The sequence below is a fragment of the Zonotrichia leucophrys genome, chromosome 2, assembly GCF_028769735.1.
Source record: "Zonotrichia leucophrys gambelii isolate GWCS_2022_RI chromosome 2, RI_Zleu_2.0, whole genome shotgun sequence".
In the NCBI taxonomy this organism is placed as follows: domain Eukaryota; kingdom Metazoa; phylum Chordata; class Aves; order Passeriformes; family Passerellidae; genus Zonotrichia; species Zonotrichia leucophrys.
In genome coordinates, this window is record NC_088171.1 from 156476 (window position 1) to 181204 (window position 24729).

The 24729-nt window shown below is 61.1% G+C and overlaps 1 protein-coding gene across 2 annotated transcripts in view; it reads right to left on the reverse strand.

The window, feature by feature from the left end:
- Positions 1–731: 731 nt before the first annotated feature.
- AGAP3 (ArfGAP with GTPase domain, ankyrin repeat and PH domain 3) overlaps positions 732–24729 on the reverse strand; it is a 115708-nt gene continuing 91710 nt past the window's right edge. For both annotated transcript variants that reach the window (XM_064703683.1, XM_064703685.1), the window contains exons 12-18: positions 21712–21885; positions 16140–16301; positions 5174–5328; positions 4645–4735; positions 4101–4323; positions 2860–3115; positions 732–2622 (exon numbers count right to left, since the gene is read on the reverse strand). In XM_064703683.1, the coding sequence (XP_064559753.1) occupies positions 2407–2622; positions 2860–3115; positions 4101–4323; positions 4645–4735; positions 5174–5328; positions 16140–16301; positions 21712–21885 (1277 nt within the window). In that variant the 3' untranslated portion in view covers positions 732–2406. The remainder of the gene's footprint in view (positions 2623–2859; positions 3116–4100; positions 4324–4644; positions 4736–5173; positions 5329–16139; positions 16302–21711; positions 21886–24729) is intronic.

Below are 24729 nucleotides of genomic sequence, written 5' to 3' on the forward strand. Positions count from 1 at the left end.
GGAGAGGCACAGGAGGAGGCAGCAGGGTGTGGCAGGGACATCTGAGGGTACCTGTGCCAGCTGGGGGTGTCCTGGCACCTCCCTTCCTGCAGCACTGCCGCACAGGCTTGGGGCCCAAGGGCAGCGCGGCCCCAGCACAGCACAGGGACACTGCAGGCACACCTGGAACCCCAGAGTGCTGCTGTGCTGTGGCCCGGGCGCAGCCAGCCCAGCACTGGGGCCCTGCTGTGCCCATGGCCACGATGTGCAGGCCAAGGCAAGGCAGGCACACGGCTCCCCGCACTGCTCGGGGTCTGTCTGTCCTCGGGACCCGATGATCCTGCAGCTGCACTCCTGGCTCGTGAGGCAGCCCATCACTCCCTGCCTTCCCCAGCCCAGCTCCACACTGCTGTCCTGCGCACAGGGAGCAGCTGGCCCACGTCCCTGCCCTGCATGTGTCCTCTCCAGCACTGCCCTCTGCTGCGCCCATCTCCCATCCCCAGAGCTGGGCATTCCTCTGGGGCCATGTTCTGGCACTGTCCCTCAGTGCCCCAGGCTGGCACATCTCCCCTCCAGCCTCAGCACTCTGCCTGTCCCAGGAGCCTGCTCTGGCACAAAACTCCTGTTATCAGAGCCCGAGCCCGAGGAGAAGAGCTAAACGTAAGAGCTAAACGTTGGTCAGTGTGGGCTGGAGAGCCAGCTGCAAACCAGGGCTGCGTGGAGGCCCCAAAGGCAGCACACTGAGACACTGGCCTGGCAGGAGGTGGGTTGCTTTATTGGCCTTTATCTCCTTGGCTGCAGATAACACACACAGGGCAACTTATGGAAAAGAAACCGTATATACAGAGTGTCCATATAAATATTTCCAATGTACATTTTATACACAAGTGACAGAGACATTCCATAGCAGTGTCCAAAGCCTTGAGGTTCCAGCATTCAGCTAGAGGCTTGACCCCAATGCAGAGAGATGCTCCTCTCCTCTCCTCTTGCTCAGCTGGAGACCAGCCCCACCTGGGCAGCAGCGGGAGCCAGCGGGAGGCTCTGATGGAGACACTGTGTATGGCTTGGAGCTTTAACCTGGAAGGACAGTGACTCTACAGACAGACAGACAGAGCTGGGGATCCCGAGGTGACCATCCTCTTTCCCCTCTAGGTCAGCAGGGAGGCTGGGGAGGCCTTTGTCCAGGGGCAGTGCTGGGGAGGCGCCACCCTTGCATCAGCACACGGGGAGCAGTCTGGGTGCGTGCAGCCCTCCCGCACTGGCCAGAAGCAGAGGAGCTTTGGGGTGCAATGGAGAAACACGCACCTCCTGCTGCCCCCCACCTCAGCACCGCACTGGGGGCGTGGCAAGGCCAACACGGAGGGAGAGCAGGAGGGAAGTGACCACACTGACCTCCCTGAGGGAGCAGGCGCAGCCATCAGCCTCCCTGGTGCTGCTGTGCAGGGGAGGCCACACAGCTGAGCTGCCCCCAGCCCCTGCTTTATCTACAGATGTGTGTGGGGAGCAGGAGACACTGCTCCCCATGCACGTACCGGTCACGGGAGCGGGGCGCCCTGGAGCCACCCCAGGATTGTGCAGGAGCCCTCACAAGCTGCCAGCACGGGCTCTGCACAGCGACACGGCCAGAGGCGGCTGGAACGAGCGCAGGGGAGCAGACCTGGCTCCCAGCTGGCTCCCAGCCTCTCCTGCCTGCAGCGGGGTTCTGCTGGGGCAGGGACTGTGGGGCTCTCAGAGCCGCTCCTGCGGCCCTGCTCCGCGGCAGGGCTGCAGGGCAGCTGTGCACGGGCAGAGGCTGTGCCAGGAACGGCACTGAGCTGCATGGGCACGGTGAGCAGAGGGCCGTGCCAGGCTAGCCTGTGCCGGGGCTGAGCTCCATGGGCACAGTCAGCAGAGGACTGTGCCGGGCTAGCCCGTGCTAGGACCAGCACTGAGCTGCATGGGTGCGGTGAGCAGAGGCTGTGCTGGGCTAGCCTGGGCCAGTGCTGAGCTCCACGGGCACAGTGAGCAGAAGGCAGTGCCAGGCTAGCCTGTGCCGGGGCTGAGCTGCATGGGCACAATGAGCAGAGTGCCAGGCTAGCCCATGCTGGGAATGGCACTGAGCTGCATGGGCATGGTGAGCAGAGGGCTGTGCCAGGCTAGCCCGTGTTAGGGCCAGCACTGAGCTGCATGGGTGCGGTGAGCAGAGGGCCATGCCGGGCTAGCCCGTGCCAGGGCTGAGTTCCATGGGCACAGTGAGCAGAAGGCAGTGCTGGGCTAGCCTGTGCTGGGGCTGGCACTGAGCTCCATGGTCATGGTGAGCAGAGGGCCATGCCGGGCTAGCCCGTGCTGGGGCTGAGCTCCATGGTCATGGTGAGCAGAGGGCAGCGCTGGGCTAGTCCGTGCCAGGGCTGAGCTCCACGGGTGCAGTGAGCAGAGGGCAGTGCCGGACTAGCCCGTGCCGGGGCCGGCGCTGAGCTCCACGGGCGCGGCGTTGTTGTTGGCGTTGGCGTTGCGGCGCGGCAGGCTGGGGGTCAGCGTGGCGGCACTGTCGCTGGGGCAGCCGTGCTGCAGCAGGATGTCGATGCACTCCTGGCTGCCTGCTCGCCGGGCATAGGCCAGTGGAGTCAGGCCCCGAGCGTCCCGGCTCTTCACATCCACTCCGTACTGCATGGGAGACAAGCAGCTGGTTAGTGCTACCTGGGAACCCTGTAGCCACGGGCATGGCAGCGGCAGGGGGCAGAGAGTGGTGGGCATGGACAGGGCACCAAGAGAGTGGGGCAGGTCAGTTAAGTGGGCATGTGGGGAAACCACAGAAGCAGGATGGATAAAGGTAGCAGGGAGGTGGGGAAGCACTGGGATAGCACCAGAAGCACTGCGGTGGAGGTGCGTGTTCTGCCTTACCCAGATGAGCAGCTGTGTGAAGACCACATTGGCCATTGCGCAAGAGAGATGCAGTGCTGTGCGCCCGTCTCCGTCTCCATAGGTCTCGTTCACTTCCTCCTTGGTGCCATGGGCCAGGAGTGTCACCACGAGCCGCAGGTCATCCTCCACCACGGCCCGCAGCAGCTGCTGCCCCAGCGGGATGTCAGACTGGGGCAGAGGGGCCAGAAAGAGCTTCTGCTCATACTTAGCCCGGATCCAGCGCTCCTTCTCCTCCCTGCCAGACAGGACATTGTCACAGTCACAGTTGAGACCGTTTGCCTGGGCCCCATGCACAAAAGGACACGAGTATCAGCACTGCCATGAGAACATACTTGTGTGAGCAGTGAACATCTGTCACATCCAGGTCTGTTCTGCCTAGCCCCTGCCGTGCCCCTGTGCCCACAGCTGCCACCGAGGCTCTGTCATCCCACTCTGGACACCTTCCCGACACTCCGTGCCCCTCCTTCAGCTCCCTACGGACACGGTGTGCTTGCAGCCATGCCTGCACAGCAGCAGCAGTGTCCTGCAGCCAGCCCCGCAGCTGTCCGTGTGCAGCTCCGGCTGCAGCCCCTCACCCCCGGTGCTGTGGGCCCGTGTGGGGCAGCTCGGGGACCATCCCTGCCGCAGGCCTGTGCGCGGGCCATGGCCAGCGGCAGGAAAAGGCCAGCGCTGCACACGCCAGCTCAGTGCCACGGGAGACACCTTATCGCTGCCGCCGTCCCGGCTGGTGCAGACAAAGGCTGTCTCCGCGTCCGTCCCGCCGGGGCGGCGGATCGATGCGCGCCGTGCCCCGCTATCTGCTGCCATTCTCTCCATCTGCGGCTGGCGGGCGGCCATCAATGGCGCGGCGCGCATGCGCGCTGCCGGCGGGCCTGACCCGCGCCCCGGCGCTGATAAGCGCAGAATGGGCTCTTGTCGGCCTGAGTGACAGGAGAGCGGCGGCGATCGGCACAGACAAGGGCTGAAAGGGACAGGCCCTGGGGACCCACACCACGCCGCCAAGCCATCTCTCTTAACCCCTTCGGCTTCGCAGCTGGCCTCAGCCCCAGTGCCCCGCCAGGGTGGCAGGAGAGGGTGGCCAGTGCCTCGCGGGCAGGTAGGAGCCCCACACTGGGGCATCTGAGGAATCCTGCCTGCCCCAATGGCTGCTCCCAACCCGTGCAGTGTCACCTTCTGTGCAGTTCCCAAGAAGCATCTCTGGGGTTCACCACCTCCCTTACCGACTGCTCTCAGGCGTGGGCTTGGGGTAGCCCTCCACCATTCCCTCCCAGACAGCGTTTGCGAGGGCGTTGCCAATGGCCGTCATGACCATGAGAAGCTCGCTAGGCCAGTCATCCAGGTCCAGGGAGCGCACACGGGACAGGTGGGTGCCCAGGTTGCGGTGGATCCCGGAGCACTCGATGCACATGAGAGCGCCCAGGTTCAGGCTGGCCCAGTCCGGATCTGAGGGCAGCAGGATGAGTGTTAATAACCTGCCCAGAGTGACCAGCCCGTCTCCTGCGGCTCAGACTCGTATCTGCAGGCACCTGCCCAGCAGAGTCCGTCCCAGCTGGGTGTCCTTGGAGAGGCCAGGCCCTCAGGCTGGCCCAGGAGGGGTCACAGGGTGGCAGTGGGGGCTGTACCCCACCCCGAGGAGCAGCTCCACTGCAGGACAGGGCAGGACAGACACACAGAGCAGGCGTCTCTGGGCTGAGACAGGGGGTGCCTGGAGCCCCCTCCCCTCCCCTCCTGCGTGAGCCCCCCGCCCAGGGTGCCATCTCTTACTGGGAGCATCGCAGTCCACGCAGAAGCTGTTCCCGCGCGCCGTGCGGACGGCCTGCATGGCCTGCGCGTCGCCCTGGCTGCCCAGCCGAGCCTGCAAAGAACCCCACACGGCCCTTCACTGCAGGCCAGCCCCCCTACCCGCACCCTGCACCCCTCCTGCCACGCCACACTGTGCTCCAGCAGGCTGCTCAGCATGGCGGCTCTGACAACAGAGGCTGGAGGGCCAGAGGAGCAGGGGACAGCGAGCCAAAGTGGGGAGAAAGGGCAGAAATGCCCAGGGAGGGAATGAACCATGAAGGATCCAGCCACACGGACTGAAGAGTACTCTGTGGGGCCAGAGCCAGGTGGGGACGAGGTGACAAGAAACCCAAGGGAACTGCACAGTCCCAGGGACAGGACTGAACTCCTACTGGGAGGAGAGGGATCCCAAAGGATTCAGCGTGGACAGACAGGCCAGTGTGGGACATGGAGGAATGTAGCAAAGCAGATGCCAGAGAAGACAGAACAGAAGCTGGCCAAGACCTCTTACCTTGTTTTTGCTGCTCTCACAGCCCTGCAGGCTGGCCAGGATCTGGCTCTCAATGGCCTGTACCCAGAGCTCTCGCTCCTCTGACGTTGAGGCTTCAAAGAGCCACGTCTGCCCCGTCAGTGACACGATAATGAACTCAAATGGCTCATCTGGTTCTGGAAGAGAAAGGCGTGCCTAACGTGAGACTGGGAAGGAGGAGGTCTGCCATGGGACAGATCCTGCCGTCCGCACATGGCAGGGTTGAGGCAGCAGCAGAGCCCAGCAGGCTGGGACAGGCAAGTCCCTGTCTCCTGCAGAGAAGAATGAGAGCTCTGTGCCAGCCCTGCCCCTCACAGCTCCACTGGCTTGTGGAGCTCTCCCTGCCCTGTGTCCCACCCTCAGAGAAAGCTGCCAGCCTCTGGAGCAGTGCAATCAGCTCCTCCACGGGGCCGGTGCCTGCAGACAGCCCCAGTGCCAGGGCTCTGTGCCCGCCCTGGACGGGCCCTGCACACGGAGTGAGAGGCCAGGAAGAGGAGCCTGTGCAGCGGCTCACAGGCAGCTCCTCACCAAGGCTCACGAGGTGCTCTGCCCTGCTAACACCTGCCAGCCTGGCTCTGCCTCACACGGCCCCCCACGGGCACAGTTCATGGGGTGTCGTGTCAGCCTCACACCCAGCACCAGCATTTACCTTTTATTGCCAACTTCAGTAGTTAGTGCAGTAAATGACTTAACTAAGCGGGGCCTGAATGGAATGACTAATAAACGTTATGTCACAGCACACGCTTCAGCTCATAGCAAAATGATTTGTAATTACCTAATTAGCGTTATGCAAATAACACCCTCATCTCCATAATGTGCCTTCCCAGCTCTCTATTAAAAGCAGGGAGTCAACTGCTCAGCTCCAGAGACAGCGCGGAGGCCGAGGGGCCTCTGGCCCACATCAAGGCAGAGCTGCGCTGGCCTCAAGCCTGGCAGGGCCTGTGCACACGGGGCATGACGTGGGGAGGTGAGCAGGGGAGTCTGGAGGGGTTTGAGGGGGATCCCCCTCCTCTCCCTGACTTCTGTGCCACACAGAGGGCTCTCACTGCACAGGGGAGCAGCAGAAAGGCAGACACTGAGGAGCTGCACAGCCCACAGTGAGGGGCTGCAGAGGCCCCTGCCTGTGTCCCACCGAGGGCATGGCCACCCTCAGCTACTGCGGGGCCTCCTGGGCCCACCTGAGCCAGGCTGTGTCCACAAACATCCCCAGAACACGGTGCAGCCCTGGGAAGCCTCCTCAGCAGAGACAGGTCCGTTGGGCACGATGGGAGTGCACAGCCCTTGCTCCAGGCTCGTGGTCAGCACCTGCACGGACAAGCACCAGGCCTGGAGACCACCAGTGCTCGTGAACTGGTGCAGGAGCACAAGGCTGGGTCTCCACGCTATCCTGGCCTGGAGAGAATGGAATGACTCCAGCATGAGGGCTTGGCTTGTCCTTCCCAGATAGGAAGGCAAGGCTCTTTTACTCATTTCACCCTAAATCAGCCTGGGACTCCTCCTCTGGGGAAAGATGTCTGCAGCTGCATGTGTCCTGGAATGAGAGACTGAGCCCTCAGGAGGATGACAGACTGCAGGGAGGGGGTAGTCAGCCACGCTGCTGGACTCTCCCCTCTGTGATGCACAGGTGTAACTGGGACATCCCACTTGTCCAACACTTTCCTCCAGCTCTCAGCCACAGGAGAGACCCCACAGACATCAAGTCCCAGCTCAAGAACAAGATTCTTGGAAAATATACAGCTGCCAGCCTGTGAATACTGGGAGAGGAAATAACCAGGCAACAGCCAGGCTAACAGGCACTGCCTCCTTTGCTTGCTGGCACCAGCCCCTGTGAGTGCTGCCAGAGCCCAGCACGGGCAGGGAGCCCCCAGACTGCAGGGAAGCCAGGACCATCCCCCCACAGCCCCAGGGCTGCTGAGCACTCCCAGCCCCAGCAATGAGCAGCAGCTCCGTGGGCAGAGGCTGCCCAGGTGCTGCAGGGAGCATCTGCCGACAGCGCTCCTGGGGCACCCTGACACATCACAACAGGCCCTGCTCTCAAACCTCGTCCTGCCTTGGTCTGAGCCACCTGTGGCTGCTGCTGCTGCTGTGTTGCTGAGCCCAAGCCAGCTGCCTGGACTGGGGAAGCACTGGGTGCACTTAGAGTCCTCCTCCTGCTGCTGAGGCACTCCTGCACAGCAGGACGAGGACATCACAGTCAGCAGGACACAGCGAGGGCTCACACAGCTCCATCTTCCCTGTTCCTGTTTGCCCAGCACCTCCCCACCAAGCAGGCAGGCAGGAATCCCAGCCCCAGCCTTCCTGCACCTGTACACTTCCCAGGGAAGCAGACGTCAGCCCTGCCTGCCCAGGGCTCTGGTGTGGGGGTCACTGCTGCTCCTTGAGGCACCACGCTCCCAGCACTCTGCTCAGGACATTCACAGCAGGGCAGGAGCTTCCCTCCTTCTGGATGAGAGGCTTCTGGGGCTCCAACCTGACTTGGACAGACTTTCCTGCTGTCACAGCTGAGGGACATTCCAGAGCCCTGGGGCTGCCCAGTCCCAGCCCTGGGAGCAGTCCCAGGCCAACCAAAGCCCTGGCGCCAGCTCTGCAAGATGCAGGACCTCCGTTCCCCTCCTGCTTTGTGCCTCCTGGATTCCAGCTTCACGCCAAACAAAGGCCCTGTTGCTCTCGGAGCCCGGGAAGAGCTAACAAAGGACCACAGCTTTTCTGCTGTGCTGTGGCCAATTCCCCACCTCACAGTGTAGGACAGCACTCTGGGGCTGGATCTCTCTGGAGGCCTCAGCACACATGACTATGACAGAAGAGCGTGGCACTGCATGGACACACGCTGCAGCATTCACACAGGAGGACCAGCAGAGTTGGGGAGGGAATCAAGGACTTGCAGCAGCTTTGAATGCTGTGCACACCCACCTCCTGGGATGGTCTAGGACCAGTTCCCGAGCTCCTCAGGGCACCCATACAAGTTGAATCAGACTTGAGCAGTTGTTTTAGGGAAAGCACTGGGTATTCTCAGCTTCTTCTGGGGAGAGGTACAGGTTTCCAATGTGGCAGGGCCATTTCTGGCCGGATGAGAGGGAGGCACCAAGCAGATGACATAAGCAGAAGGGTTTAGACTAACTCTGCTGAAGCAGAACTGGCAGAACTCCCTCTCCTGCCCCACACATGGGCACAGCTCCTTCCTGGAGGCCAGAGAAGTGCCAGCGCTTGCCAGCTCCAGCCTGACTGGGCTCAGACCTCAGAGGACGCCACTCCTACAGGAGCAGGGAGCCCTTCCCAGCTGCCTCTGAGTGAGCGGCTGCCTGGGGGCAGATGGCAGAGCCTGGCCGCCAGCCCTGCCATGGCAGAGCCCCCAGCCCCACCATAGCAGAGCCTCTAGCGATTGCAGAGCCCCAGCCCCGGGATGGCAGAGCCCCCAGCCCCGGCATGGCAGAGCCCCCAGCCCCAGGATGGCAGAGCCCCCAGCCCCGGGATGGCAGAGCCCCCAGCCCCAGGATGGCAGAGCCCCCAGCCCCACCATGGCAGACCCCCAGCCCTGTGATGGCAGAGCCCCCAGCCCTGCGATGGCAGAGCCCCCAGCCCCACGATTGCAGAGCCCCAGCCCTGTGATGGCAGAGCCCCCCCCACGATTCCACCATGGCAGAGCCCCCAGCCCCAGGATGGCAGAGCCCCCAGCCCCACCATGGCAGACCCCCAGCCCTGTAGCTGCCCCAGTGTGCTGGTGGGAGCCCATTACACCAGATCCATTAGAATTAGTGGGCAGTGGAAATGAATGCGCTGCCTCTCTCTCTCTCTCTTGATGATTTTTTGATGATGTTTTAAAGACTGAGCTCCGTGAAGAGTTGCTGAGCAGAGTGGTGTGAGCCAGCTCTGCTAATGGGTGTTAACCCCATGACCCCCTCCCGACGCTGCCCCAGAAGCAGGGCTCTGAGCAGGAGCAGGATTAGGAGGGCACGGCCGGACAGCAGGGCCCCGTGGCACCCAGAGCCCAGCAGCCAGCAGCATGGGCAGGGCCGGCAGGGACAGGAGCAGCCCAGGACAGGCTCCCTCCCTCTGCCAGCACCCCAGCCCTGGGCAAAGCACCACGGGGCTGCCAAGAACGAGGGATGGAGACATCCTGTGCGAGACCAGAGGGACAGCAGGAGGGTATGCAGTGCCCACCAGGATGCAAGGGAGCCTGCACCTGCTGCTCAAGGCAGCCCTGGGGCGAGGGTGCCCAGTGGAACAGCGTGTCCCACTGACACCTGTGGGATGCCAGAGAGGAAAAGGAAGGGGAGCTGCAGTGACACAGAGTGCTGCCTTCACAGCTTGTGCCAAGCCCCCTCTCTAAGCTCTGAGTGGGGGGAAGTACAGCTCTGAGCACAAGGGGTACACTGGGGAGCTAAAAACACCTCAGCTTCAATACAGGGCTGGGGCAGAGCTTGGTCCTGCTCTGCAAAGGGCGCTGGCTACACCCTGCACTGGTGCCCAGCCCAGAGAGCCTCCTGTAGGGACCCTGACGTGGAGCCACAGGAGCAGTACTCCCCACCTCCACTCCCACGGACACCCTGCTTCGCCGTGGGGTGCACGCAGGCAGCGTGGGACAGGCTGGGCCCATGCCTCACCCCTACCCCAGATGCCCCCACACAGCTTGGGGCAGCACTCTCAGAGCACAGGCAGCAATACAGGGGGCTGCGCCCTGCCCCAGAAGCACCAGGACACGAAGCAGCTCTGTGAGGACAGAGGACGGAGCAGTGTCCCTCTGGTCTGCATCAAGTGCAGCAGGACTGTGCTCCCAGCATTTGGACATGGCACAGCAATTCCCTGTCTGTACAGGGCACTGGACAGAGCTCCCCCACACCAGCCCAAAGGCCCAGGGCAGCACTTTCTTCCCTCATGGGAAGGGAGAGTTCAGCACAGGGGATGGCAGGAGCATCTCCATCCCAGCACACCAGGCAGAGAGCCTTCCATGCCAGACAGCTTCTCAGCAGGCTCCTTCCTGAGCAGATGGGAGCAGGACAGTGCAGGACACCTTCCCTGCAACCCGACAGGTCCAGCAGAGAGGAACAGGATTCCACTCAACATCAGCAACACAGGAAGCAGAGCTGCCACTGAGCCCCACTCCTGAAGCAGAAGTTTCCTCTGTCACCTCTGCTCTTCACCATCTCCCAGTCACATCCAGCCTCTCTCTCTCCCTGCATGCCGTCCTTCTCCCACTCCCACCCCTTCTCCCACTTTGTGCTGGCATATAGAAGTGCCTCCAGATGCCCTGGAGAGTGGGTAGTCACGCAGGGAGGGGTGGGGGGCCGCCTCCAGCATGTGGGGCACACGGCAGGAACCAGAGCAGGGCCTGTCAGACATGCAGGGAGACGCTGGCCCGCAGCTCTGCTCTCTGGCTGCCAAGCCCGTGGGAAGGGTCCTGGAGCAGGGCAGCCAGCAGCCCCTGGCCTCGGGTGCTTGTTTGCAAGCTGCGACTGTACCATATCATTATGAGGTGTTTGGGATATCAACAAATTAGCAGGCGTCTGGGAAGAGAAGGATGCAGCACCATTCGTAAATGTCAGCTCGCTACCTCCTCATTTTGCAGATCATTAAACCCAATATTCCCAACCTGTATTAGTGCGACAGGGACAGGCCCTCCGCGGGGACAGGCGCCGGGAGAGCGCAGCAGGAGCAGCGCCGTGCGGAGCCCCCAGTGCCGCTGCCCCGGCGCCCCCAGAGTGCCCCAGGGATGGCGTGGGGCTGGGGGCGGCAGCAGGGGGCACACTGAGCTGGGCCAGGGGCATACGGAGGGGTCACAAACGTGTGCGGGGAAGGACAGCGTGTCAGGAGGAGCAGGTGCTCCCAAGGGACACCGCAGCTGCACAGGGGCGTGCAGGGGGTCACACAAGGGTCCAACGGTGCTGTTTCTGTGTACGTGGCAGGGAGGATGCGATGTGGGGTGCAGTGTGTGCACAGGGGGGGCAGGCCTGGGGGTGTGTGCAGGTGTCAGGGAGGCAGGTCACAGAAGGGAGGGCACAGACAGCACGGGCTTCATGGTGTGAGCAGGGGCTCGTGGCAGGGTCAGGGGTGCGCACATGAGGGTCCCTCAGAGGGGAACACAGAGCTGTGAAAGGTCCCCAGGAACCACAGACTGAAGGGGTGGGATCTGACGGAGACAGGGGACCAGCTGAACCAAAGAATGCCCAGCACAGGCTGCCTCCCTCCCGCCAGGACTGAGCAGGGAGCTCCAAGGTCCGTAATGAGCTGGAGTGACTTGTTAGCACTGAATTAAGAGGCTTGGTGGAAGGAAGCGCGGGTGACAAAGCTGTGTGGGGCAGGCGGGAGCTGAGCGATAGCAGCTGGAATCCCCAGCAATCTGGTGAGCACGGCTCAGCCTCACACTCCTGCCTTGCCACGATGGGCCTCGACAGCCCCTGACAGTTGGCATTAATCACGCACATCGCCCCAACACAACTCTTTACTGGCCATCAATTTCCTGTGGGTTTTAAAACTAAAAAACAAAGACAAAACCGCGTCGTTTGGCCGCCACTGAGAAGCACATTAAGGGGCTGTCAGCTTCTCGCCATGCACCCTGCATCACTCTTTAAGCACATGAGAAGTTCATTATCCCCGGAGCTGTGGCAGCCATGGGGAGAGTGGAGCAGGGAGCGTCGCGAAGGTGCCGCTGCCCTCAGCCGTGTCTGCTGGCTCCTGGGCCCTCCCGGGAGCACCAACAGGGGCCCAGGGTCCAGGCAAACAGGAGAGGGGCTGCAGGGGGGCTGTGGGCTGCTCCACGCCAGGACAGGGCACTCCTGGCCACAGAGCTGTGCTGGGCTCTGGTAAGAGCAGACTTTCCCGATGGTCCTTGCAGGATGACACTGCACCTACACCAGGGGATGAGCATCTCCGTCCCCTGACAGCCTGACACGCGTTTGCCAGCCTGTGGGTGCTCCCTGACAGCCCGAGCTGCACTCCCCAGCTCGGTGACATCTCCGGCAGCCCAATCCCACGCCTGCCATAGTTTGCGGATGCTCCCTGGCAGCCTGACACAGAGCTCTCTTTAACATGAGCCCATGTAAAAAAGCAACAGCTCGTTTGATTTATGATACTTCAGAACAACTAAGATTCAATTGCTCTGCACGTCCCTGGCTCTGATTACCTCCTAAATGAGATAAACTGATGGCAATTTATCCCCAGACCTCACCAACTTTCCCAGGATGCTAACCTGAGCTGCTCGTGCCTAGCTCCCGGCGTGGGGCGGGTGGAGGCAGGTGCAGGCAGCCCGAGCACAGCGCAAACCTGCTCCCTCCACAGCCCCAGGGCTGCTGCTGCCCGCAGGGATGCTGTCACCGAGGCTGAGCCTGGCACCCTGCCTGCCTGGCCCCTGCAGCTCCTGGAAGGCGGGGAGTTTGGGGGTGTCCCTCCACAGTACTCCCCACACCAGTACAGACACACTGAGCGAGCTAACAGAAAGCAAGGCTGCTCACTGGGCTGTCCCCACGCTCCTGCCAGGACAGTGAACCTCCACAGAGGGACGAGCACCACGAGGGGACAGCAGCTCAGCCACACGGGACGGCAGCTCTGCCACAGGGCCCGACAGCCCGCTCCTGGCACAGCAATTTCACACTTTCACCATGCTGACTATGCAGAAGCAAAAACCTCAAATTACCCTGCTCTGAAAAAACTGCCATAACTGTTCAAAGCAGCTAAAAAAGATTCAAGGGGGTATCAGTCATACTTATGAACACCAGTCCACGACACAAACCACTGGCCATGCCCACGGTGTGGGGCAATGCTCAGCCCAGGGTCCACAGCTGGACCATTCAGACATTGGCTCAGCATCTCCTCATGCTTGTTGCCAGGCTCTGGTTGGCATGCAGGACAGTGACCCATCATGGGTGGCACCTGAGCACCAGCCCGAGTCCCTCACTCCTCTGCCTTTGCCCTGCTGGTCTTGCTGATGAGCTACCACAGTGTCCAGAGCTGCATCAGTTCTTGGAACAGTCCTGGAGCTCAGAGCAGGAGAGAGACCAACCAAGTCACTCCCAGAGGTACCAGGGCAGGAGCTGTGCAGCTGGCACGTGGCAGGGGTGGATGGAAAGGATGTGTGACCCAGGTCCATAATTCATACTGAGCACAGGGATGCACATGGTCCTCTCTTGAGGATGTCCCCCTCATGCCAAAATGGGGCACACAGCTCATTGCTGCTGGCACTGGCTAAAACCAAGCTGGGAAGCTCAAAGTGCAGCAACAGTGGCTGCTCCCGTGGACTCAGAGCATGGTTCTGCTGGCACAGAGGCTGCCCACAGCAGCAGGTCCTGTTGATGCAGGGCAAGCTGGGAGCACGACAGAACTGACCCAGCCTCTGGAGCTCCAATTTTGCAATTGGATCAATTTTCCAATACACTGGATTCTTTTAAAAAAGAAATGTGAGTTCAGATTGTCAACAGCTGACCAGAAGCCAGACACCCACCCTGCAGCAGCCCACGGCAGCGCTGTGCCCCAGCACAGGTCTGGGAGCAGCTGGTTGTGCCAGCTCTGCCCCAGCAGCACTGAGTGGGCAGGGGCTGCACCCACTCCCCTCTGGAGAAGGACACAGGGGCCTGGACAGCCTGGGTTCACACTGGAGACGTGGAGGATGAGCTGCCCCCTCTGCTGTGCCGTGCCCCCTTCACCCTCCCATGGTGCTCGCCCTGCTCCTTCCACTGCAGCACTGCAGCACTGCAGCACTGCAGCATGGGCTGCCTGTGTGCCTGCGGGTCACGGGCGCCCCCTCAGCCCCAGAGCAGCTCAGCCGCCTGCTGCCAGCACTGTGGCACCAGCAGCACTGCAGACCACACACTGCGGGCTCCTCCTGCTCCCAGTACTGGCAGCACCAGCATCCACAGCATGCAAGGTCTGTGCGGTGACAGGTGAAGTTTGGCAACTGACACTGGTAAATGAAGTTCTGTGTTGAAAAATGCCGAGGAATGCACACTGTAGGAAAAAGTTACACTGCTAAAACACCTGATAGGGCTCTAAATTAACTATATCAACCTGAGACACTTCAGGTAAGACAGATCTCTGCCCAGCTCACCACCACAGCCAAGGACCAGTGCAGGAAACAACAAAAATACTCTGATGCACTCATGCTTGCCCCATGTCTGCACCCCCATCACTCCACCTTCCAGGGATGCTGCCAAACCAGGAAGGACAGAAAGAGTGACCATGTGTCTGAAGAAATATGCCTGTGAGATGATGGAAAACCTGGGATTGCTCAAAGACTCCTGTCCTGGGCACACAGGAAGGGTGACAGCCCTCCAGCCTGTGCATCTGGGAGCAGAGGGCTGGGAATTCTGCCAAGAACGCATGTGTTGTTCAAAAGGAACTAATCAAATTTTAAGACTTCAAGCAGTGGTTAGTCGGTGTTACTGCTTCATAAAAGTGTTCCCACATTCAATTCCCTTTTCCACTAGGAAAAGGCATCCCATTCTGTGCAAGGTCAGGTCCCAGCCTCTGCACCTCCCACTCTCCATCACCTGAGCGGCCGCAGGACCAGAGCTCCTCTGCAAGCACCGACACACCAGTCCTGTGCTTCCTGGCCTTTGCTGTGCTCAGCTGAGAGCCCTCGTGTCCCCATCACAAACCCAATCATCACAAAGGTCAGCTTTGGACCTCCTTTACAACTCCCTTGGCATTTATTTACAGGGCAGCACACACTACTTCAGCACAGGCTTTCTCAGTCTCACGTGTGGGGGTGCAAAACCATGCCCTCCTTCACTGCCCCACTATTCATACAAAGGATGAGCCTCTCCTCTTGCCCAGCACTGGGCTGAGAACTGCAACCCAATCTGGGCAGAGCAACAGTGGGTCTGAGGAGGCAACACACACACAGAGCCAAGAACAAAGTGCCAATACAGGCAAAGCTTCTTGCTGTCCATGGGACACCAGTTTGACAGACTCAAACCATGCTCAAGGTTCCTCAATCCACCACCACAGAGGGGAAGCCTGTCTTAGACTTGTGCATTTCAGATGCAGACAACTACAACAGTGAAAAAACCCAGCAGAGCTGCCCAGCTCTGCACATCATCAGACAATGATTCCAAGAACAAGAACTTGAGCTGCTCTGCTATGGGACACCTGGGCTGCTGGACTGCAGGCAGACTGGAGCAAGGTGCCAGGGCAGCTGCAGCATCTTCAGGTACAGACTAATATTTCCTGGATTGTTTTGCAGCAACTGTTAACTTCAAACACTTGTACTGAAACTTCCTTCCCTGTGAATTATATCTTTACTTTGGTTCACTGCAGAAGCTTATTTAGTGCTGTGGGACAGGATGACCAAGGATAAAGTCACATCTCACTTTTCCAGCAGCTATATCATGATGCAGGCTTTAGAGAACATGACTGCCAGGCTCATCTCCACCTGGACAACTCTGGGGTCTTCCCCATGCCTTGCAGCCTCCCTGTCAAGCTTTGGGTCCCTCTTCAGCAAGCACAGACACCAGAATTTCTCAGCACAAGCCCTATCAGCTCTCTGAACATTGGGAAAGCAATCACATGCCTTCAGGGGTCCCCTGAAGCAGACCAGCTCTTCCAAAAGACCCTTGGCTTGAGGCAGGTGCCCGGCACAGGTCTTGTAAATTATGAAAGTCTGGGCAATTTACAAGTCAGCGGAATTAGGTCCTTGCAGTGGGAAGTGTCTGAGAGCACACCTTAACCATATGGTGTACTCTCAGGGCTGCTGCTACAGTTAGCAATTGTAATTACCAGTGACTGTCTGAGCACACACAGGCATGATGGTGGTTGTGCAGGACATGTGGGAAATGAAGGGAAAGGCAGATCAGAGAGGCTGGTAGCCTTTTCCTGCCCCAGCCCAAGCTGCTGGGACCAGGAGTGCTCTGAGCCGCAGGTCACCGCTGAGCCCTGCACGAGGAGCCCCCCAAGCCCCAGGCCCCAGAGAGCAGCCAGGACCCTGTGAGCAGCAGACCTGCCCCAGGCAGACCCTTCCTACCTTCTGCTGCCGTGCTGGGGCCATCCAGCCGAGTTGTCCCTGTGCTCTTTTTCCTGCGATGCTTTTTCCTGTTGGCATGTGGTGACGGAGGCGGCTCCAGCTTTGGGCTGGCAGCACTGGAAATGTTTGGGCTGGAGCTGAGGGAGTCGGCAGTACCGTTAGCTGGGGAGAGAAATAAGGCAAGTCATGCACATGGGACAGTGACACTCCTCTCCCACAGACACAAAGCGCTCTGGAACCAGCCCCGGTACTTGGCTGGCTCACAACCCCATGAGACAGGGCAGGACCTGCAAAGCCCCATGGCACAGGGCCACTCCCACACCCACTGCAGCTGAGGGCTGGCAGATCCCACAGGGGCAGCCAGGCTGGACCCCCTTGGCACTGGGATCCATGCAGAACGATCCCACAGGGGCAGCCAGGCTGGGCCAGTCTGCACTGGGGTCCGTGCAGAACGATCCCACAGGGGCAGCCAGGCTGGACCCCCTTGGCACTGGGATCCATGCAGAACGATCCCACAGGGGCAGCCAGGCTGTACTCCCTTGGCACTGGGATCCGTGCAGAACAATCCCACAGGGCAGTCAGGCTGGACCAGTCTGCACTGGGATCCATGCAGAACAATCCCACAGGGCAGTCAGGCTGGACCAGTCTGCACTGGGGTCCGTGCAGAACGATCCCACAGGGCAGTCAGGCTGTACCCCCTTGGCACTGGGGTCCGTGCAGAACAATCCCACAGGGCAGTCAGGCTGGACCAGTCTGCACTGGGGTCCGTGCAGAACAATCCCACAGGGCAGTCAGGCTGGGCCAGTCTGCACTGGGATCCATGCAGAACAATCCCACAGGGCAGTCAGGCTGTACTCCCTTGGCACTGGGGTCCGTGCAGAACGATCCCACAGGGGCAGCACTGGCACCCGCGCAGCCAGACGCGTGCAGCAGCACCTCTGCAGCAGCCCGGGGTCCCCAGCGAGTGCCCTCACAGGCAGTGCCCTCACAGGGCTGGGAGGCGTTTGGGGAAGGGACAGCCCAGGAGGTGATGTGGCTCTCGGGGCAGAGCCGGGCCCCAGGGCCTGTGCAGAAGCCCTGCCCTCCCAGCACTGCTCTGCCAGACGAGGTGACTGGGGCTGCCACACTCAGGAACCTGAGCGTGATGGGCTCAATAGGCTTCCGATACGGAGCTGAAGAAGCTGCATCCCCAGCAGCAACGCACCAAATTTATCCTCAATCATACTGTTCCTTACAATTAATAGCAGAATTAGAAACAATCAGGGAGCTGCCTAATTACTGTCAATTAGAGTGCGCTAATCAAGCTCCGATCACACACACACACGCTGCCGCTGCACTCACCATTAAATGTCAAATTTCATTAGAGACCAGCAACAAAATCAAAAGCCTGACATTCAATTTCAGCAGCACACACAGCGCAGGCTTCCAATCAGCATAAAAATGCAGACTCCGGGGAAGGCAACGAGGCGCAGGAGTCCTCGCTGCACTGTTAACCCTCTCCTAAATCCACTCCTGCCTCTCCAGTGTCCACCCAGCCCAGGGCACAGATGGCAGCTCCACGCCCAGGACCCCTGCCCCGGGCAGCTTGCTGTGCCCTCTGCCACAGCCCAGTGTCCCCCAGCAAGTCCTGACTTCCCATTTGCCCGTTGTGTGGCACCTGGAGTTAAGAAAGGAACCACAGCATTGCACAAGGGCAGCAGCTCCAGCAGCGGGATGGCAGGGACCTGCCAAGCCTTTCTCCCACCCCACCCCATCCTCTGCTCCCTTGGCTCACCCTGGTTTGCTCAGACTGGTTTTTGGGGCTTGGTGGTCTCGACAAACACCAGAAGTGGGGTGGGGAGAGGCGCAGAGGGTCAGAGGCAGCAGCTGCCCCAGCAGGGACCGAGGTGCAGCTGGGGTCCCCTCACACAGCTCAGAGAGGCTGCAGCCTTGGAGCTCTCCCAGCCCTGCCTTCTCCTCACTGACACACACCAGTAGGGTGTTTCTGCTGCTATTTATCCATGGGGAAATAGTGCACCCTTGACAATTAAGAGAGATAAATCTAATAAAATCAGACTCCAGTTTTCTAAATATAAATTACTGATCCTGCTACAGGACCGTGCTTAGAGCAGGTGTGAAGCACCTTCAGCTCCCAGCCATATGTCACAGGGGACCTGAACTTTCTCGTGGTGCTACCATGCCACACGTGGTGCCTCCATCCTCCCTCTGCTGCCCACCTGCTCACCAGGATGCTCCCCGGGCCCAGTGCCACGCCTCTGGCACCCTGCCCCGCTCCAGGCTCAGTGACAGGGTTGCACATTTCTGCACTCCCCTCCTGTGGCCTGCTGAGAGCCTGGCAGCTCCTGAGGGATCCTCACCCACGTCCCTGCTCTTACTGCCCAGCAGCCAGCACAGAGCTGGGCACTTGCAGGGCCCCGTGGCATAGGGACAGGGTGGCAATGGCGTGGGGGCAGCACACGGAACACACTCCCTCTGTTAGATCAGGCATTGCTCACTCTCTCCTTCCCCAGGAGGACAACTGAACCCCTCTGACCCACCCAAGGACTTCCAGAGCCCCAGGTCACCAAGGGAACCTCTCACAGGCACACCTGGGACCTGCTGGGCCCTTCTCCAAAGCAGTCAGCCTTAGGGGGGCCCTGGGACCCCACAGATGGGCTGCAGAGCTCCTGCACAAGGGACAGATATAGAATGTGCTGGAGCACGTTCATATGACTGGCCCCATCCCACTGCTCCTCCAGGGCACAAGCAGAGCAGGCAGCCTGTCCCCAGGAGCTGGGATGGCACCCACAGCCTTGCCATGTGCCCAGCATCAGCTCTGAGCGCAGCAAAGCTCCTCACCTGCCCTGCCCTGCGGAATGGAAGCACAGCACAGAGCCTGGCCCTGGCAGAGCTGGGCTCAGCCGTGGTGCAGGGCAGCCTCCCCCAGCTCAGCTCCTCCATGGAGGGAGCGCTGGCTGTGCTGCTCAGCTCAGCCGTGTGGGAAGCACTGCCCCCAGGAAATGTCCCCTCCCTCAGCACACTGAGAGCCCACCTCTGTCAGCTGTGCTGAGGGGACGGAGCAGGGATGGGGAATGCCTGGGGCCCCCATGCTGTGCTGTGGGCCCTCCAGAGCAGCTGGCCCCGTGCCCAGTCTGTGCAGCACTGACAGGGCTTGGGTGGCACCTGAGAGGGGGTGAGCAGCCACCAGCAGGCAGGACAACAGTGAGCATGGGGATGACACCCCATCCCTGCAGGTCACTGGCAGGAGCAGCAGCACAGAATCACAGAATGGTCTGGATGGGAAGGGACCAAAGCTCACCCAGTGCCAACATGGACGGGACACCTTCCACTGCCTCAGGCTGCTCCAAGCCCTGTCCAACCTGGTCTGGGACACCGCCAGGGATCCAGGGGCAGTCACAGCTGCTCTGGGCACCCTGCTGCTTCACCACCCTCTCCATAAAACATCTCTTCCTCATATCTAGTCTAAACTCACCCACTTTTAGTTTAAAAACATTATTGCTTTTCCTGCTACAACAGACCATGCAGATCAGCTCTTATCTGAGTCTTCAGTTACTGTGCACAGAGGAGTCAGACAGATCCAGGTGCTGTGAGCACGGATAGCTCCTCCATGGGCAGGAACAGAAGGACAGGGGACAGAGGGATGGGGGCAGAAGGACAGGTGGCAGTGAGATGGGGGACAGAGGGATGGGGGAATGGGGTGCCTTGCTGTCCTCCGCCACCCAGGGCAGGGCAGGGCAGGGCAGGGCAACATGCAGCACGGCCACACCAGCCCTCAGCTCCACAGAGGGAGGAAGGCTGAGACTGCCAGGCAGCTCCTGGTGCAGGAGGGAACTGGGGCAAGGAGCTGCTCTCCAGAGGGCTCATGGTACAAAACTGTGCCAAGGCACTGCCCCGCGCGGCGCTGCATGAGCGCACCGGAGCTGCTGCTGCTGCTGCTGCTGCTGCTGCGAGCCCACCGGGCACGGAGCTCCCGCGGGCTGGGCCGGGCGCCGCCTGGGGGGACCCTGCCCAGCCCGGGACAAGCATCAGCCATGCCCAGCCCAGGGACTCTGCCCAGCCTGGGGACACCCTGCCCAGGCCGGGACAAGCATCAGCCGTGCGCAGCCCGGGACAAACAGCAGCCATGCGCAGCCCAGGGACCGTTCCCAGCCCGGGACAAGCGCCAGCCGTGCCCAGCCCAGGGACGGTTCCCAGCCCAGGGACCGTTCCCAGCCCGGGACAAGCACCAGCCGTTCCCAGCCCAGGGACGGTTCCCAGCCCAGGGACGGTTCCCAGCCCGGGACAAGCGCCAGCCGTGCCCAGCCCAGGGACGGTTCCCAGCCCGGGACAAGCGCCAGCCGTGCCCAGCCCAGGACAAACAGCAGCCGTTCCCAGCCCAGGGACGGTTCCCAGCCCGGGACAAGCACCAGCCGTGCCCAGCCCAGGGACGGTTCCCAGCCCGGGACAAACAGCAGCCGTTCCCAGCCCAGGGACCGTTCCCAGCCCGGGACAAGCACCAGCCGTGCCCAGCCCAGGGACCGTTCCCAGCCCGGGACAAGCCCCAGCCGTGCCCAGCCCAGGGACCGTTCCCAGCCCGGGACAAGCCCCAGCCGTGCGCGGCCCTCGCACCGCTGCCTCCGGCCGCCCCTGTCCGAGGCCGGGCTGCGGCACATCCCGCTCAGCGCTGCGCCCTTCCGCTCCCCGCGCCCGCGCTGCCCCATCAGCAGTAACAGTCTGATTAATTCGCTTCCAGCAGGGAGCTGATGGGGCCAATGATGGAGCCGCTGCATCAGGCGCGCTGAAATTGATAGTTTTTCACAGTTACAAATGAGGAGCCTCCTCAGCTGCAAATGGCGCCCGCACAGTCGGACTCCGGTAATGATCATAAAGAGGCTCCTTTAAACTGCGAAAGCCCCTGGGAGCGGGCGGGGGGGCGGCTGCCGCGCTAATGAGAACTACAAGGGGCGAGCAGGCATGGAAATGGCTCCTCCACTCTTGATGTGCATTTAACTGCTTTTTTAGTGCGGCGGCAGAGCCAGGAACGAAGGAGTGATGAATGCAGCACAAAAGCATTTATTTTCCAATTCGGCAAAGTGGCTACGTTGGGAAATGTATGAATTATTTTAATTCACTCAACTGTCCTGAAACATCACTGAGAGCGAGTGAGCGTGGGGGGAGGGGGCGGGCCGTGCTCGGTGTGTGCTCCAGAGACAGGAATCACTCCTATTCCTTCAACTGCCCCGAAATGTGGGACAGGGGGGTGCCACAAGGTGCAGTGATGGGGGAAAGCAGCGGCACGTACTCCAGCACCCCAGCACGGAGCTCAGAGCAAGGTCAGAGCACAGGGCTCCGAGCCACCCTGCTGCAGAGCAGGGTCCCCCGGCTGGAGCTTCTGCATGCCTGGCAGGACAGCTGCCTCCCTGGCGGGACACTGCCAGCTGACCCTCACCCAGGGGACAGCCCGGCGCGGCCCGAGGCTGTGTCTGACACCCAGGAGCACACTGTGGGCTCACAGCCACAGGGCAGAGCTCAGCCCGGCCCCACGGCTGCGGCTGACGGGACAAGGCCACAAGGAGCTGGGGCAGCTACTCACAGGGGTTGGGGCAGCTGCCGGGGATGGCCACGGCCTCGTTCCACTGGTCTGCACTGGAGACAGAGTAGGAGCGCTGGTGCATCCCGTCCGGCTTGGAGCTGAAACCCACCAGGTTGATGCCGCTGACGGAGCGCTCCGAGTGCAGGGACGTGCTGCTGGTCGAGTGGGGAGCACCTGCAGGAGAGACACGAGCACGGACTGACTGACTGACTGCTGGAAGCACAGACTGCTGCCTGGGAGCATGGACAGACTGACTGCTGGAAGCACAGACTGCTGCCTGCGAGCATGGACAGACTGACTGACAGACTGACTGCTGCCCGGGAGCATGGACTGACTGACTGACTGACTGACTGGTGCCTGGGAGCACGGACAGACTGACTGGCAGACTGATGGCTGCCTGGGAGCACGGACAGACTGACTGCTGGAAGCACAGACTGCTGCCTGGGAGCATGGACAGACTGACTGACAGACTGACTGCTGCCCGGGAGCATGGACAGACTGACTGCTGGAAGCACAGACTGCTGCCTGGGAGCACGGACAGACTGACTGACAGACTGACTGCTGCCCGGGAGCATGGACAGACTGACTGACAGACTGACTGCTGCCCGGGAGCATGGACAGACTGACTGACAGACTGACTGCTGCCCGGGAGCACGGACAGACTGACTGCTGGAAGCACAGACTGCTGCCTGGGAGCACGGACAGACTGACTGCTGCCTGGGAGCACAGACAGAGTGCTGCCCACGAGCATGGACAGACTGACTTGACAGACTGACTGCTGCCCGGGAGCATGGACAGACCGACAGACAGACTGACTGCTGGAAGCACAGACTGCTGCCTGGGAGCACGGACAGACTGACTGACAGACTGACTGCTGCCCGGGAGCATGGACAGACTGCTGCCCAGAGGCACTGGGGGAGAGAAGTCAAAGCTGTCCCGTACCTGATGCCACACTCCTCGGGTGGCTCCACATGAGCACAGGCTCTCCCTGGCTCTCCTCTCCCGAGGGGTGCTTGTGCATCACCCCAAAGGTGCTGACGGAAGAGCCCAGCACACTCCACCTCCCAAAGGGCGCCCAGCTCAGTGGGTTGCAGTGCAGCACCCCGGGATGCACAGCTGGGATTCTGGCACACAGCTTCCCCACAGCTGGAGCTCAGAGCCATGATTTTCACTAGAGCCTCTGGCCCCTGGCAAACCCAAACCCAGCCCACAACCAGCACAGCCACTTTCATCTCTCAGCTTCACTTGTGTGTCCCTGGCAGGAAATCCAGCCATACTGGGGGCACTGGGAGAGAGTGTGAAATCACATGGAGGGTGTCAAAGAAACCAGCAGATGTCTGTAAGGTGGGGGTGGCAGGTGGAAGCTCCTTTTCCCACAAGCTCAAAACTGCTGCGTCTGAGCCCAGAAACCTGATGCCCCAAGAGAGGAGTGATTTTGGGACTAGAGACTGTCACAGAGGACAAGATCACTCAGTGAGGCAAAATGGGTCAAGTGTTTCTGGATTACAGGAATACCCAAATTGCCCAGAATAGCAAACAAATGGTTCTGACAGGGAGCACACAGCCTCCCTCCCGTTCAGTCTGCAGGCAATGTGCCCCAGAGGACACTGCCCGAGGGATCCCTCTGCACCTGCCCAGCACCAGCCCCCTCCCAGCTGCCCTCAGGCCATTCTGCTCCAGCCACTGCAGAGCCAGTGCTCTGGGAGCTCTCAGGGCTGACAGAACGGGCCCTGTCCCTGCTACAAAGCTCCCTCTCCTCCTTCCCTGCCCCGAGGCACCGACACTGAGCTGGGACTCTCAGAGCAGCCCACCTGGCCATGGCCCAGGGCAGGGCACAAACAGCTCCAGGTGCTGCACACCCACAGCTCCTGCAGCCACGATGAGCCTGGGCTGGGAGGAACCATTGGTCTGATGGGGCTGCTGCAAGTGGGACCTTTCCATGGAAGCAGAGGAACACCTGTGGGAGCAGGTCCTCAGTGGGAGCTGCCACAGCCAGGACAGCTCACCTGCCTTCCTGTGGGAAACCATGGAATCCCATGGATCCCAGCATGGCTGAGGTGGAAGGGAGCCCTGGCATCATCCTGTACAGCCTGGGTCAAGCAGAGCCCCCCAGAGCCAGTGGGCCTGGACTGCTTCTGATGAGTGTGGAGCATCTCCAAGGAGGGAGATGCCATAACCTCCCTGGGCAGCCTATCCCTGTGCTGTGCCACCCTCCAGAAAGAGCAGAGCCCCACAAAACCCCACGTGAAGCCCCAGAGCTCGTACATAAATGTATTTTCTGTCCTTGTTGCTTCCATGAAAACCCAAGTGTTGCTATTTAGATACGTAGCATTGCCAGGGCTGCTGAGTGCCTGGCGGGACAGCTCAAGAGTCCAAACACCCCTGCAAAGGCAAGTGCTGAAAGGAGGGGTGACGTGGCCCCCAGCCCTGCACCAGGCATGGCTGCCACCCACCGTCACCACCACCGTCATCATCATCATCACCACCACTCCTTCATCACAGCACGGCATGTCCCTCCCGCCCTCCTCTTCCCTGTGCTCATCCTGCACCAAAGTGCACAGCCCTGCAGGGCTCCCCTGTGAGCCCCCCTGCAGCCCCACCTGCCAGCAGTGCTGATGGAGGGCGTGCTGGGACACGGCTCCCTGCACCTGAGCTGCCAGGACCCTGCAGTGACCTGCACCCTGTGCTCCCCCAGCCTGCCAGGACCCTGCACCCCAACGTGCCAGCCCTGCAGCCTGCACCCTGTGCTCCCTCAGCCTGCCAGGACCCTGCACCCCAACATGCCAGCCCTGCAGCCTGCACCCTGTGCTCCCCCAGCCTGCCAGGACCCTGCACCCCAACGTGCCAGCCCTGCAGTGACCTGCACCCTGTGCTCCCCCAGCCTGCCAGGACCCTGCACCCCAACATGCCAGCCCTGTGACCTGCACCCTGTGCTCCCTCAGCCTGTGGGACCCTGCACCCCAACATGCCAGCCCAGCCCTGTGACCTGCACCCTGTGCTCCCCCAGCCTGTGGGACC